Genomic DNA, 17150 nt, shown 5'->3' with positions numbered 1-17150 from the left:
TATATACCATTCCTCTCAAATTTTTAAAAAGAGCTCATCCTTTTTCCTTGCTGTATTTGCTGTATTCTCTTACATGACAAGTACCAACCCCAAACTGGGCGTTCACACCTACACTACACACACAATCGTGGAAGAGGTTGATCCAATCTCCAGCAACAATCACCTTCCACTTAGAAAGAAGAAAGGCCACAGGGGATCTGACAGAAGCCTGGAGCAGAACACACAGCCAACTCCTGCCTATCAGTAACTATCTGTGTTAACCCGAGGGCCAATCACGTTGTTTCCCGGGCCGCTTTTCCAGACCGGGGAAGGAGTCTTGAAGCCACCGTGAGTTTTTTCTCATAAACAGCTGAGAGGTCAAAATGCAGGCCTTAGTTTTTCTATTCCTTAATTTGCTCTTCGCTATAAACAAATGAGCGACGACATTTTAAATTTAACATGAACAACATTAAAAAACTCATCCAATATAATTTGTAAACTGGTACAAAAAAATCATTCAAAATTAGTGCAAAGCAAGTAAACAGTGTACGCTGACTTCAAACTATAAATGACTCCATTAATTTAATTTCAAGCTTTAAAACATGCACAGGCGCGCGCACACACACACACACACACCCTTCCTTCCTCTTTGCACTTTCAAACACAAACAGCTCCACCTTCTCTTTCACTTTGTTGCTTTCTGAGTACAACTGTCTCAGGTTCTCGTCTACAATCACCGCTTTTCAAGTCTCCTCCTTGGAAGCTGGTAACTCTAAAGCGTGAATGCTTCTCATGGTTCCAGGCTTCCCTCCCCCAGCTGTCCTGGAGGTGCCCAGCCTGCACCATCAACCCGCTCTGCTCTATGCTCAACACTCAACACACACTTCATTTCACTGAGTCCAGGACACACTTTCTCTTTCTTTCTTTTTTTTTTTTAGATCTTCTTTATTTATTTGAGCAGTAGAGTTACAGACAGTGAGAGGGAGAGACAGACAGAAAGGTCTTCCATCTGCTGGTTCACTCCCCAGATGGCCACAACAGCTGGAGCTGCGCTAATCCGAAGCCAGGAGCCAGGAGCTTCTTCCAGGTCTCCTGCATGGCTGCAGGGGCCCAAGCACTTGGGCCATCCTCCACTGCTTTCCCGGGCCACAGCAGAGATCTGGACTGGAAGAGGAGCAGCCGGGACTAGAACCAGCGCCCATATGGGATGCCAGCACTGCAGGCGGAGGATTAATCTACTGTGCCACAGGGCCAGCCCCAGGACACACATTTTCTAATACTTCACCACCTCTGGCAGGACAATGTCAGGCGATGTCACGTAATGGTGATATGAGAGTAAATTTTAAGGTCATATTCACCTTTTCACTCATACATTTCTTTGCATAAATAGGCATAATAGTAATGAAGTGGCTTTTCAAAATCTGCACCTAAACATCAGCAAGTATAAAAAACTCCTTCAATCAAAATTAAAATTCTAAGAATACACTGCGTCACCAAATAAAAGTATTTTTTCTCAGTACATATTATGTCTTTAGATTTGATAGAGTATTTACAAGAACTACAGATTAATATACCTACAATCAATGGATCAAGGAAACTTGTTTAAAAGCAATTTACCTCCTAGTCAATTCAAATTAGTCTTAAAATAAAAAATTTTAAACTATTTTTCCAAGGCCATTTACATCCCACTCACAATATACAAGAGATCTCTAGGCTTGTTTTGCATAGAAAGAAACATCTATTAACTCCATCTTCCCATTAACTTTATTTTTATTTGGCAAATAGAGTTTGACAGTGAGAGAGGAAGACAGAGAGAAAGGTCTTCCTTCCGTTGGTTTACTCCCCACATGGCCACCATGCGCCGATCCGAAGCCAGGAGCCAGGTGCTGCCTCCTGGTCTCCCATGCAGGTGCAGAGGCCCAAACACTTGGGCCATCCTCCACTGCCCTCCCGGGCCACAGCAGAGAGCTGGACTGCAAGTGGAGCAACTGGACAGAACCGGCGCCCATATGGGGTACCAGCACCACAGGTGGAGGATTAACCAAGTGAGGCACGGCGCCGGCCCCCCATTAACTTTTTTAAATACCCTCATATTAAATTTAATTTATTGTGGCACATCAAAAAGGATTTTAAATCGATCTAAGGACTTTCACTGCATTTTAGTATAAAAACTTTTATCTTTATTTTTTAAATTAGCAGCATTTTAAGAATAAAATTTTTATCTGCAGTATCAATCTATTTTATGTACTTCTAAATGCTTTAAACTTTTTGTATTTTCCAGTTAAAGAAATGTCACATAGTATCACTGCGAAGGACTGGAGGTTAAAATACTGAATTTACTTCCTAATACACTGAATTTGAAGAGGCCATGGGACATCCATGTACAGACTGTCATGCAGGTAACTAAAATTCAGGTGCTGGGCCCAGGAGAGAAAGCAGAGCCACCAACTTAGCAATCAGCAGGACAAAGCTGTCCTGCAGCAGCACAGCACTGAAGGGCACTGGGAAGCACATTCCGAGGGTGACAGTGACAGCCAGAGTGGTGTCCTATGTACGTCCTAATATGTGCTCCCAAATACAGAGTTTTGATTCAAAGAGCACAAAAAAATTCATGACTAGAGTTTAGTGTTTAGGAATAAAAATTAATTTTTCAAATCAATGTGGTTCACATTATAATCTGTAATTTGTGTACAATTTATAATCTGACAGTAATAGTGAACAGTGACATATTACCTTGCTTATGCAACTTGTTCACGTTCTTTTAATCCATGATTTAAAGGTCTGAGAGGAAACAAAGAATTAAGAGAGAGCAGCTGGTGACTTTTGTAACCCAGAGGGCTGTCTATAAATGTTATGTCTAAATCAGGCCGCCAGTTCCTCAGCCTACATCTTCATACCGACAATTAAAAGAACCTAAGGTAGAATAATGCCACAATCCCACTTTTCTGTAGATATAATCTCATTTTAGCAGGACTGGGAAACTAGTTTTTATAAGCTGTCCACGAATCTTGTGAAACTTCTCTTTTGGCATATAAACTAGTATAATACACAAATTTTTAAATTTAAGTTTACATAAAGAAACAGTTTAATATTTGGATCAGTGGAGAATAAGAAGCAAGATGGGGGCCGGCGCTGTGGCACAGCAGGTAAAGCTGCTGTCTGCAGTGCTGCCATCCCACATGGGCACTGGTTCAGGTCCAGGCTGCTCCACTTCCAATCCAGCTCTCTCCTATGGCCTGGGAAAGTAGTAAAAGATGACTCAAGTCCTTGGGCCTCTGCACTCTCATGGGGTACCTGGAAAAATCTCCTGGCTTCAGATCAACCCAGCTCTGGCCGCTGTGGCCATTTGGGAGAGAACCAGCAGATGGAAGACCTCTCTCTCTGCCTCTGCCTCTCTGTAACTCTGCCTTTCAAATAAACCTTTAAAAAAATAAATAAATAAAATAAGAAGCAAGATGGAACAGAGAAGATTTCTGACCCCCATAAAAACAAAAACCAACTTGGTTTTGAAAAAAATATATACAGGGCCAGCACCATGGCTCACTTGGTTAATCCTCCACCTGCGGCGCCAGCATCCCATAAGGGCACCGGGTTCTAGTCCCAGCTGCTCTCTTCCAGGCCAGCTCTCTGCTGTGGCCCAGGAGGGCAGTGGAGGATGGCCCAAGTGCTTGGGCCCTGCACCCGCATGGGAGACCAGGAGGCAGCACCTGGCTCCTGGCTTTGGATTGGCGCAGCGCCGGCCGTGGTGGCCATTTGGGGGGTGAACCAACGGAAGGAAGACATTTCTGTCTCTCTCCCTCTCACCGTCTATAACTCTACCTGTCAAATAAAAAAATTTTTTAAAAATAGAAAAAAAATGAAAAAATATATACAAAGAGAAATTCACGCATTTAGTTTAAATAATGATGATATTCCAACTTAAAGTATTAAACGCAGCCTAACTAGGATGGTGTAGCGGCGAAGACACTGCTTGGGACGCCCACATCCCGTATCACAGTGTCTGAGTTCAAGGCCAAGCTCTGCTCTAGGCTGCAGCTTCTTGTTAACGTGCACCCTGGGAGGCAGCGGTGATGGACGACTGTGTGGGCCACTGCCACCCCCCGAGAGACCAGGCTGAGTTCTGAGCTCCTGCTTCAACCTGGTCCAGCTGAAAGGGTGGCAGGCATTTGTGGAATGAAGCAGTGGATGGGAGATCACTGTTGGGGAGGTTTTTTCCCCCTCTACCTTTTAAATATTTAAAAAAATTAATTCCAGGCCGGCGTTGTGGCTTAACAGGCTAATCCTTGCAGCGCCGGCACACCGGGTTCTAGTCTAGTCCCGGTTGGGGCGCCGGATTCTATCCCGGTTGCCCCTCTTCCAGGCCAGCTCTCTGCTGTGGCCCGGGAAGGCAGTGGAGGATGGCCCAAGTGCTTGGGCCCTGCACCCGCATGGGAGACCAGGAGAAGCACCTGGCTCCTGGCTTCAGATCAGCGCGATGCGCCGGCCGCAGCGGCCATTGGAGGGTGAACAAACGGCAAAAAGGAAGACCTTTCTCTCTGTCTCTCTCTCTATCCACTCTGCCTGTCAAAAAAAAAAAAAAATTAATTCGAATTAGTGCATCTCAGCAGCAGATATTTTTGAAATAATAAACTGGTGAAGGAGACAGCAAATACAAGGGTACTTTCTAGCTACCAGGTGCCCTCTATAAAATCGTTGATACATTACTAAGGGGGATCAGAGAAGAACGCCAGGGTAGCGGGAAGAAAGCCTATAGGCTGAGACGGAGATTTCCCCAAACAGCTCACATTTTGTCCTCACACACTGACACAACTCAGGAAATCTGCATATCACCCCAAAGTTCACTACAAATGGACTTGTTTATTGTTTTTTTTTTTAAGATTTATTTTATTTATTTGAAAGACAGAGTTACAGAGAGAGGTAGAAACAGAGAGAGAGAAGTCTTCCATCTGCTGGTTCACTCCCTAGATGGCCGCAATGGCCGGAGCTGCGCCGATCTGAAGCCAGGAGCCAGGAGCTTCCTCTGGGTGCAGGGGCCCAAGGACTTGGGTCATCCTCTACTGCTTTCCCAGGCCATAGCAGAGAGCTGGATCAGAAGAGGGGCAGCCGGGACTAGAACCAGCGCCCATGTGGGATGCTGGCGCTTCAGGCCAGGGCGTTAACCCTCTGCACCACAGCACAGGCCCCTATTGCATCTTCTGTTAGGACTAAATTCTCTGACAATTTACAAAAGTCAAATGCAAACAAGGTCTCTGAAAAGGAAAATGGTTCCCAACTACAGATAAACGGGATGTTTTACACAAACAGTTCTAGCTAGAGGACCTACCTCCCAAGTGGCCATGAATTACATGGCGTGAATTCTTTAGTACAATTAATGCTGAGCTCCAGAGTGCATTTCACTGGGCCTAGCAACAGTAACTCCCGCCAAACTGGAGCACAAAAATGATTTTCACAAAGAAATTTAACTGAAAGCAATCAAGATTACTCAGCTGTTTAAACAGACTTGTGTAACACAACTTCCCACCAGCCACACTTAGAAATGGCACCTGAGAAAGTGTATAAAACACATTTTTTCTAATTCAAGTCTTTGCAATTCTAATGTTTTCCCACCCATGTATTGTCCAAATTCAAAACACTGGTCGTATCTGAGCACTCAAGTAAGAACACATATAACCGGACGTATGAATGTGGTCGAGCACTGGCGTGGTGATGTCAGAGAACCTCCGACAGTGCCGGAGCCCACTCCCAGTGTCTCGGACTCAACGTGGCTGGAAGGGAATTTTGGGAAACACTGCCTTGCCTATCTCCTCATGTTCCAGGTAAAGGCCTTACAAAGACTGACACACCTCCATCATAACATCATGAAGGTGACCCCAGAACACAGACTGCTAGAGATGGCAAACGTCGGAACAGCGGTCAGAAGCGGATTCACTGGGTCAAAGATGGACGCAGCCTCCATCTGACTATCAGCTCATGTCTTCCTCCAGCCCACCAGCCTCGCAGGGAAGCGGCCATCTCATCTCTGCTAGCTTTTTTTTTTTTTTTTTCTGACAGGCAGAGTTAGACAGTGAGAGAGAGAGAGACAGAAAGGTCTTCCTTCCATTGGTTCACTCCCCAAACGGCCACTACGGCCGGTGTGCTGCGCCAATCCGAAGCCAGGAGCCAGGTGCTTCCTCCTGGTCTCCCATGCGGATGCAGGGCCCAAGGACTTGGGCAATCCTCCACTGCCATCCTGGGCCACAGCAGAGAGCTGGCCTGGAAGAGGAGCAACCAGGACAGAATCTGGCACCCCAACCGGGACTAGAACCCCGGGTGCCGGCGCCGCAGGCGGAGGATTAGCCTAGTGAACCATGGCGCCGGCCTCTGCTAGCTTTTGATATTGATCAAATAACTTTAATTCTGATATGAACAGAACTTCGGTGCACGTGTGTGTGTGTGTATGTGTATGTGTTTAAAAATACCCTGTGTGTGTGTGTGTGTAGTGTTTCAAAAAAGAAATGTCTTTAATTAAATGAGTCCCCCCCCCACCTCTCCCTCTCTCTCTCTCTCTCTCTCTCTCTGCCTCTCCTCTCTCTGTGTAACTCTGACTTTCAAATAAGTAAATCTTAAAAAAAAAACCTTCTTTTAAAAAAATTGTTTATTTTCAAAAAATTAGACACAGTAAATTTAAACAACTAAGCAAACTGGCACAAATTTTAAACATTAATAACACAGAAAATGCAAAGAAGCAGGGCAGCCATGCACTGTTCGTGGGAGCATTACCAAGGAACAACCCTTTTGAAGACTGACATAGACAATGACTACCAAGTTCCAAGACCATGCACTGAAACACCAGTTCCACCACCAAAACATCCATGTGTGCAATTATTTCAAGTTACTGTCAGATTGAAGGTGAGAAAAAGGTAGTCTATATTGGGAAATCTTCAGTTTACAACAATGACAGCAGCAGCTAATACTAACATACAACCCTCGTGACACTGTAATGAGGCAGATTATTTCACAGCTAGAGAAGACGAGACCCAGTGGTCACACAGAAGGTGGTAGAACCAGGCATGGAGTCCAGGAATTGTGGCAACTGGGTTTGTGCTCCTGCCCACCAGGCTGTGCTGCCGTACTCTGAAAGCAACTAAGTTCTCAAGGACTGTTCAGCCACCAAACACAGATACCGTATCACCAAAACAATAAAATGGCCCACCTGCTCAACAGTGTGCCAATTCCATCTTGTCTTGCTTGGTATTCATGAACAAGAACTTTGGTAAGAAACAATTTACCAGGTGACAAACACATGAAGCCGCTTCCTAATACATGCATGACGGAGACACAAAAGTATAAAAACTGCAAACTCCAGGAACTCTGAGCTCAGTCTCCTCGACTACAAAATGAACACTATGCAGGGCCTACACAGACCTGGTGGAGATTGATATTTAAAGATGATTCTAGGGGCCGGTGCTGTGGCGTAGTAGGTTAAGCATCTGCCTGCAGTGCCAGCATCCCATGTGGGCACCGGTTCTTCAAGTCCTGGCTGCTCCACTTCCAATCCAGCTCCCTGCTATGACCTGGGAAAACACTGCAAGATGACCCAAGTGCTTGGGCCCCTGCACCCATGTGGGAGACCTAGGAGAAGCTCCTGGCTTCAGACTGGCCCTGCTCCAGCCATTGCAGCCATCTGGGGAGAGAAACAACAGATGCAAGACCTCTCTCTCTCTCTCTCTCTCTCTGCCTCTGCCTCTGTGTAACTCCGCCTTCCAAATAAATAAATAAATCTTTTTTTAAAAAACGCACATTAAATTAAAAGGGAGCTACTTACAAAATAGCAAATATAGTACATCAACAAAAGCTTCCCCCTTCCCTGCATCTCACAGAGCCCGCGGGATGCAGGAGCACAGACGTCTACTTCCTGGCTGTGACTGAAGAGTCAAAGACCACACGCCAGCCCCGACTAGCTTCACCCCCACCCCGCTACCAGGGGAGAACACCCACACCACACCTGCCTGCACCGCCCGCCTCTGGCCTCGGCACGCCAGCCATGAGGTGGAGCATTGCGTTCTCAGCTCCTGTTCTGCAACAGCACGGACCAACGCCTCCACAGAGCACGTGCTAGCGCCCCTCCCCTGAGGACGGCCACGAAGCAGATTCATTAGCTGAGGCTGGTCCACCAGACGACACTTCAGTGATACCCACGTTAGACAATGACCCCTGTAGGCATCTGAGGAATTCCTCACAGGAAACAGACAGACAAGGACCGATCTGTAAGGGTAAGTACAGACCACAGGCTAACAACCTGCTGCAAATAAAGTTCTAGAGGAAAGTTTAAAAACCACTCTCTGTGGGAAAATCAGGTGTGAGGAAGGCTCTGGTGCTCGGGGATCCGCTCAGGTGTGACCTCACTGGTGGATCTCAGCCTGCTTCTCCCGCCTCCTCCGGGGACGGGCACCAGTGGGAACGCAGCTGGAGTCGCCGACTCACAACCATGAGGACAACGCACGGGATCTTCAAAACGTTCATGGAAACATGGACTGAAAAGTGACTTTATCTAGGACGGAAAAACTTCTGAAACAGCTAGACCGTTTTTTCATAAAGCCCACTTTCCGGGAACCTTCCATCTGAAGACGCTGCAGGGAGAGGAAGGTGACCAAAGAGGAACTAAGAACACACACAGGGGGTGGGAGAGGGGTGTGGGCCTGAGGTCAGCAGGACGCGTTTCTTGGAGGGGACGGAGCAGGACCGCCGAGCCCTGTGCACCGACGAGAGATGAACTCCAGGAGGCTGTGGATCCGCCTCGGGACAAGCGGTCTGCTAGAATCAACAGGGCGTTCCCAAGCTACGAGCTTTCAGTGACCTGAGGTTCCAGGCCACCCTGCAGGGAAAACAGAGGCAGCAGCTCTGCGTGATCCAGCTCATCTCCCTCAGGAAACAACAGCTAATGGGCAAATTGGGCTCCCATACAAAAAGCAAAGCAGGACAGTGGCTTGGTCTGCAGCCAGAAAGTGTGGGGTACCATCCAGGGACAGCACCTCAAGTTGCTGGCAGGTATCTGAGATTGACCAGGAACCCTGGGAAAGAAAGTCAGGCTCTGGTCTCCCCAGAGCCCCAGGACTCACGCAGCACTCTGGACAGAACGAGCAGCTGCAGCAGAAGAGGCTGGAGTGACTGAGCCGCCCACTCCGTGTCACCTGCGGCCTCCGGGGTCAGCATGCTGGCAAACACCTGGCTTCTTTCTCATCTTTACACTCCTCACATCCCTGCCCTGAACCACGGCTCAGGACAAGCCTTTCCATCACTGGAAAATTACTTGTCTCCTTTATGAACAATGCTGCTAATGGCAACGATTGGAGAGGTTAAAAATAAAAGCAGCATTAAATTTTCAATTAAAGTAGGAGGATCAATCAAGGGGCTGGCACAGCTGGTTAAGCTGCCACCTGCAACACCACCATCACATATTAGCGCTGGTTTGAGTATGGGCTGCTCCACTTCCAATCCAGCTCCCTGCTAATGTGCCCGGGGAAAACAGCAGAAGATGGCTCAGGTGCTGATCTCCACAGGGGAGACCCAGATGGAGTGCCAGGCTCCTTGGCTTTGGACTGGCCCAGCCCCAACCATCGCAGCCAGTTGGGGAGTGAACCAGCAGATGGCGAAGATCTCTGTCTCTCCCTTCCTCCAACTCTGCCTTTCAAATAAATATCTTACTATTTTTCAAATAAATTATTTTTGGAAAAAAAAAAGAGGTCGCTAGTTGCATGCCATAAAAGAGTATGTACCAACAGGGTCATCCCCTCTCGTGTACACAGTTTCAAGCTTCAGACTCACCTTTCAAATTACATCGGCTGGCCAGCCTCCCTGCACTACTCCTCTGGTGTTTGGTGGACATGCGCTTCATCTGTCGAGGTGTGCTGGGGGGAGAGGTGCCATACAGATTTTCTGTGTTCGTCTCATCGGGAAAGTCCTCTGGCTCCGAGTCAGGACTCCTGCACGCAGAATCTCCCGAGGTGCACTCCTGCCTATACAAGACAGCAAGCAGAGCGAGCATTGTCAGAGGGGTCGAAGGTAAACCACTACTCTTGCTACAGCACCCTGGGCCACATTTCTCTTACCACGACCACTGGCTGCTGGTCCTGTTCGCAGAACTCTCAAACAGGAACGAAGCCGAAAACTAACAACTCAGGGAACAAGGGCAAAACAGCCAAGGACTAGAAGGTGAAGTTAGGCAGGACGGGAACTCAAGGAGGCCACGGAAGGAGACAGGAACTCAAGGACGGCGGGAACTCATACAGGCCACGGAAGGGGGGGGCGGAATCCAAGAAGGCCGTGGAAGGGGGGAGGGGACACAAGGAGGCCACGGAAGGGGACAGGAACTCAAGGGCAGCGGGAACTCAAGCAGGCCATGGAAGGAGACAGGAACTCAAGGATGGCGGGAACTCAAGCAGGCCACGGAAGGGGGGGTGCGGAATCCAAGAAGGCCATGGAAGGGGGGAGGGGACACAAGGAGGCCACGGAAGGGGACAGGAACTCAAGGATGGCGGGAACTCATACAGGCCACGGAAGGGGAACGGAATCCAAGAAGGCCATGGAAGGGGGGAGGGGACACAAGGAGGCCACGGAAGGGGACAGGAACTCAAAGACGGCGGGAACTCATACGGGCCACGGAAGGGGACAGGAACTCAAGGACGGCGGGAACTCAAGCAGGCCACGGAAGGGGGGGGGGCGGAATCCAAGAAGGCCATGGAAGGGGGAGGGGACACAAGGAGGCCACGGAAGGGGACAGGAACTCAAGGGCGGTGGGAATTCAAGCAGGCCACGGAAGGGGGATGGAATCCAAGAAGGCCATGGAAGGGGGAGGGGACACAAGGAGGCCACGGAAGGGGACAGGAATTCAAGGATGGCGGGAACTCATACAGGCCACGGAAGGGGGACGGAATCCAAGAAGGCCGTGTAAGGGGGGAGGGAACACAAGGAGGCCACGGAAGGGGACAGGAACTCAAGGACGGCGGGAACTCATACAGGCCACGGAAGGGGGGGGCGGAATCCAAGAAGGCCGTGGAAGGGGGGAGGGAACACAAGGAGGCCACGGAAGGGGACAGGAACTCAAGGACGGCGGGAACTCAAGCAGGCCACGGAAGGGGGGCGGAATCCAAGAAGGCCGTGGAAGGGGGGAGGGAACACAAGGAGGCCACGGGAGGGGACAGGAATTCAAGGACGGCGGGAACTCAAGCAGGCCACGGAAGGGGGGGGCGGAATCCAAGAAGGCCGTGGAAGGGGGGAGGGAACACAAGGAGGCCACAGAAGGGGACAGGAATTCAAGGACGGCGGGAACTCAAGCAGGCCACGGAAGGGGGGGCGGAATCCAAGAAGGCCATGGAAGGGGGGAGGGAACACAAGGAGGCCACGGAAGGGGACAGGAACTCAAGGACGGCGGGAACTCAAGCAGGCCACGGAAGGGGGGCGGAATCCAAGAAGGCCGTGGAAGGGGGGAGGGAACACAAGGAGGCCACGGGAGGGGACAGGAATTCAAGGACGGCGGGAACTCATACAGGCCACGGAAGGGGGACGGAATCCAAGAAGGCCGGAATCCAAGAAGGCCGTGGAAGGGGGGAGGGGACACAAGGAGGCCACGGGAGGGGACAGGAATTCAAGGACGGCGGGAACTCAAGCAGGCCATGGAAGGGGGACGGAATCCAAGAAGGCCGTGGAAGGGGGGAGGGAACACAAGGAGACCACAGAAGGGGACAGGAACTCAAGGAGGCCACGGAAGGGGGAAGGGAACTCAAGGACGGCGGGAACTCATACAGGCCACGGAAGGGGGGTGGAATCCAAGAAGGCCGTGGAAGGGGGGAGGGAACACAAGGAGGCCACGGAAGGGGACAGGAACTCAAGGACGGCGGGAACTCATACAGGCCACGGAAGGGGGATGGAATCCAAGAAGGCTGTGGAAGCGGGGAGGGAACACAAGGAGACCACAGAAGGGGACAGGAACTCAAGGACGGCGGGAACTCAAGCAGGCCACGGAAGGGGGATGGAATCCAAGAAGGCCATGGAAGGGGGGAGGGGACACAAGGAGGCCACGGAAGGAGACAGGAACTCAAGGAGGCCACGGAAGGGGGAAGGGAACTCAAGGACATCATGGAAGGGGACGGGAACTCGCTTCTCTTCACCTTCAAACCCAACTTCTCATGAAACGCTGCCTGCCAGTTCTCGATCCCCTGCTAGTTTCTGGAGTAGTATCACTTTGACGAAGTTCTTTGAAAAGCTAACAAAATAAAACTTAATAACACAAACCAAGAGCAAATGAAATTCTAAAGAAGTGAGCTAGGAGTCAATTACGAAATTCTTTCCACTTAGGAGTCATCAGTCTACCCACTCTTATTCTTTATGAAAAATACGACACCAAACTACATACAACATGCAACTAGCTTTCTTGCTAGCAACTCACATCTTGATATAAAATAAAAATTATTTCAAAATCACAAGGAAAAAAGAAAAATGATTCTAAAAATTAAACATCAGAGCACAGGGCAGGCGATGTGGCATAGCAGGTTAAGCCAAGGCCTGCAATGCTGAACCCACATCAGAGCATGGATTCCTATCCTGGCCATTCCACTTCCGATCCAGCTCCCTGCTAATGTGCATGGGAAAGCAGCAGAAGATGGTCAAAGAATATGGACCCCTACACCTACGTGAGAACCCCAGATGGAGTTCCTGGCTCCTGCCTTTGGCCCGGCCCAGCCCTGACCTTCATGGCCATTTGGGGCATGAACCAATAGCTGGAAGATCTCTCTCTGCCTCTGTAACTCTGCCTTTAAATAAATAAAATAAATTTTAAAAAAAAAATGAGAGCATGATTATTAAATTAGTCTGGCAACTAAAACTTCAGGAAAGAAATTATCTTTTGAAAAATAAAAATACTGCAGTATTACACAAATTACTGAACTTCTTTAATGTTTTTCTTTTTCTTTTTCTTTTTTTTTTTTTTTTCATCTAATGCAAAGGCAGAGGGAGAGTTAGAGCCAAGAGCAAAAGCAATCATCCATTTGATGGGTGCCTCTCCCAATGCTAGCAACATCAAGGATAGGCCAGGCCAAAGCAAAGAGCCCAGAACCGCATCCAGATCTCCCATGTGAGTAGAAGAGGCCCAACCACCTGAGCCATCATTTGCTGCCTCCCAAGGATGCATCAGCAGGAAGGTGGATCAGAGGCAGAGCTCCCAGGACTAAAACCAGGACTGCAACATGGGAAGCAGGCATCCCAAGCAGCCAGTGTCTGCCCCAGTAATGAAATTTATAAAAACAAAACAAAAATTCTGAAAGCTAAAAAACTGATTATTTTTAATGACTAATTTTTAAGACTGCTCTAGATACTTTTGAGCACACATATTCCCAAATATACACAAAACATACAAGTAAAATGCCCTGAAAGCAGGCAAATAAAACCATGAACAAGAAATTATTAACAGCATCCACCTGTTCTTTGAGGCTAACTATATTTAAGTCTCATAAAGCCATACAACAAATAACGTACCTTGGGTAAACTTAACATTTCTTTTCTTTTTTTTTTTTAAGATTTATTTGTTTGAAAGAGTTGCACAGAGAGAGAAAAAGAGGCAGAGAGAGAGAGAGAGAGAGAGAGGTCTTCCATCCGCTGGTTCACTCCCCAACTGGCTGCAACAGCCAGAGCTGCGCCAATCCAAAGCCAGGAGCCAGGAGCTTCCTCCAGGTCTCCCATGTGGGTGCAGGAGTCCAAGGACTTGGGCCATCCTCCACTGCCTTCCCAACCCATAGCAGAGAGCTGGATCAGAAGTGGAGCAGCCAGGACTTGAACCGGCACCCATATGGGATGCTGCCACTGCAGGCAGTGGTTTTACCAACTAAGCAACAGCATCAGCCCCAAACTTAACATTTCTTATAAGCATTTCTTCTGTTAGATTCACTATAAAATAGTTTACTCAGCTGCATGAAGGATAAGATTATAAATGCCAAGGTAAATTATCTCTTTTCCATAAGTTTTAGCAGTAAGTAGGACAGGCTTTGTAACTATTAACAGCATCAGCTTTGGTGGGATGGACCTCGGTTCAAATCCTGGATGTACTGCCTACCCGGTGGGCCCTGGACAACTTAGTTTAAATCTCTACACTGCACATATACAAAAGAAACATAATAAATTCTTATACTCCACTCCCACAAAGATTAAACCCAATAATGTACCTAACCACACAGGGGGACTGAGAGTAACAAGACTGAAGTCGCAGGCCTTGGCGTCCTGTGCCCACCCACCACCCACCGAGAGAACCTGAGCTCCTGACTCCCCGCTTCCCACTCAGAGACTCCATCCAGAGAGTCCTCCCCAGGGTCCAGCAGAGCACAGGGACTGGGAACACCCTGACATTCCCCACGTCTTCGAATTCCACACGGTGAGGCACACGCGCGCTCTGACGCGCTCTCCCCCTGGTGAAGCACGGGTGGGGATCCACACGGTGAGGCACATGCGTGCTCTGACGCACTAGTGCCCCCCAGTGAAGGGTGGGTGGGGATTCCACACGGTGAGGCACACGCGCGCTCTGACGCACTAGCGGCCCCCCCCCAGTGAAGGGTGGGTGGGGATTCCACACGGTGAGGCACACGCGCGCTCTGACACGCACTCCCCCTGGTGAGGCGCGGGTGGGGATTCCACACGGTGAGGCACACGCGCGCTCTGACGCACTAGTGTCCCCCCCCCACCCCCCGTGAAGCACGGGTGGGGATCCACACGGTGAGGCACACGTGTGCTCTGACGCGCTCTCTCCCCGTGAAGCATGGGTAGATATCCACACGGTGAGGCACACTCACGCTCTGACGCGCTCTCCCCCCGGTGAGGCGCAGGTGGGGATCCACACGGCGAGGCACACGCACGCTCTGACACGCTCTCCCCCCGTGAGGCGCGGGTGGGGATCCACACGGCGAGGCACACACGCGCTCTGACGCGCTCTTCCCCCCCCCCGTGAGGGTGGGTGGGGATCCACACGGCGAGGCACACGCACGCTCTGACACGCTCTCCCCCCGTGAAGCACGGGTGGGGATCCACACGGCGAGGCACACGCGCTCTGACACACTCTCCCCCCGTGAGGGTGGGTGGGGATCCACACAGTGAGGCACACACGCGCTCTGACGCGCTCTCCCCCCGTGAAGCACGGGTGGGGATCCACACGGTGAGGCACACACGCGCTCTGACGCGCTCTCCCCCCGTGAAGCACGGGTGGGGATCCACACGGTGAGGCACACACGCGCTCTGACGCACTCTCCCCCCATGAAGCACGGGTGGGGATCCACACGGCGAGGCACACGCGCTCTGACGCGCTCTCCCCCCGTGAGGCGTGGGTGGGGATCCACACAGTGAGGCACACACGCGCTCTGACGCGCTCTCCCCCCATGAAGCACGGGTGGGGATCCACACGGCGAGGCACACTCGCGCTCTGACACACTCTTCCCCCCCCCATGAGGGTGGGTGGGGATCCACACAGTGAGGCACACACGCGCTCTGACGCGCTCTCCCCCCGTGAAGCACGGGTGGGGATCCACACGGTGAGGCACACGCGCGCTCTGACGCACTAGTGGCCCCCCCACCCCCCGTGAAGCACGGGTGGGGATCCACACGGTGAGGCACACGCGTGCTCTGACGCACTAGTGTCCCCCCCACCCCCCGTGAAGCACGGGTGGGGATCCACACGGTGAGGCACACGCGCGCTCTGACACGCACTCCCCCTGGTGAGGCGCGGGTGGGGATTCCACACGGTGAGGCACACGCGCGCTCTGACGCACTAGTGTCCCCCCCACCCCCCGTGAAGCACGGGTGGGGATCCACATGGTGAGGCACACGCGCGCTCTGACGCGCTCTCTCCCCGTGAAGCATGGGTAGGGATCCACACGGTGAGGCACACGCACGCTCTGACACGCTCTCCCCCCGTGAGGCGTGGGTGGGGATCCACATGGTGAGGCACACGCGCTCTGACGCGCTCTCCCCCCCCCCCCCCCGTGAGGGTGGGTGGGGATCCACACAGTGAGGCACACGCGCGCTCTGACGCGCTCCACCCCGGTGAGGGTGGGTGGGAAGACCGCTGCCCATGACTTCTCCAGGGTGCTTGGCACAGGCTCACAGACGGTCAGTGCTTTCCCACAAGGGCAGGGTTCACACTGTCATGGGAATCACTAGAAACCCACAGCACGAATGTCGGGTCAGTTAAACACAGCCAGACAGCAGGATCATCAGAAACAAGAGCAAACAGAAACCCGGAGAACACACCTGGGCAGCAGGCGGGAACGTGAACTTGGGAGCTGACACCACACCCGACTACCACGTGGATGAAGCAGACACTCCCGAATCTTCCCCAGACTTTAAATAAGAACACTCATCCAGAAGTTGTACTGTCTACATTCTCAAATAGTTCAGGAAAATTAGCTGTGAAGGTTTCTTTTAATAAAACAAAATGAAGAAAATAAAGGGCTAAGCTAAACGTCAATGGGTCTGAGTTCCTAGTGCCAGCAGTACAGCGTGCTTCCATCAACTCACGTCACGTAAACGAGAGTGGAAGATTTTCTGAAGGGGCACTTCAAGCGTCACACTGCAGTGGCCCACGTGGCATGGTCCCTGACGCGAAGACAGAGCTATCAGCTAAAAAGACAAGCAGAGCTGACCCACAGTCGCAGATAAGCCCTGTGCTTCAAGCTCGTAAAGACTGTCAGAGAGCACACATAGCAAAAATGTTAACTTTTATGAGAAGCTTAATTTGGGAAAACAGAAGATTTATGTGTGTGCTGCTGTCCTCTAACTGTGGACAAACTATTTCTCCACACATGGAAAAGTTCGCTTGGCTCACTCCCCAATGAAAGTCGAAGGATAAATCCTCGCAGTACTTCTACAGAAGCCAACAGTCGCTTCCTGTGTCTATTACAAAACAGTCATCCACCTCGAAACCTTCACTCGGACACAACACACAGCTACTGACTCCGGAGTCTCCCTGAACTATTTAACTATGCGAACAGCAACATCAAAAACAGTCACACTGAGCCGCAGGTGACACTGTCATGAACAATGCATTAAAATGTGACCAAATATACACATTCCAGCCTTCCTGTTATTCAATATGCATAAAAAACGAGTTAGGAAAAATGCTACGTGGTGCTACCAGCCACTATATTTACAATCCATAA

The 17150-nt window shown here is 50.5% G+C and overlaps 1 protein-coding gene across 3 annotated transcripts in view; it reads right to left on the bottom strand.

Annotated features, from left to right (window-relative positions):
• Positions 1–17150, bottom strand: part of MAP3K4 (mitogen-activated protein kinase kinase kinase 4) — a 131778-nt gene that overhangs the window by 71565 nt on the left and 43063 nt on the right. For all 3 annotated transcript variants that reach the window (XM_062187011.1, XM_062187009.1, XM_062187010.1), the window contains exon 2: positions 9784–9974. In XM_062187011.1, coding sequence (XP_062042995.1) covers positions 9784–9974 — 191 coding nt within the window. The remainder of the gene's footprint in view (positions 1–9783; positions 9975–17150) is intronic.

Source organism: Lepus europaeus, chromosome 3, assembly GCF_033115175.1.
Source record: "Lepus europaeus isolate LE1 chromosome 3, mLepTim1.pri, whole genome shotgun sequence".
Classification (NCBI taxonomy): domain Eukaryota; kingdom Metazoa; phylum Chordata; class Mammalia; order Lagomorpha; family Leporidae; genus Lepus; species Lepus europaeus.
This window is presented reverse-complemented; position numbering and strand designations above follow the sequence as displayed.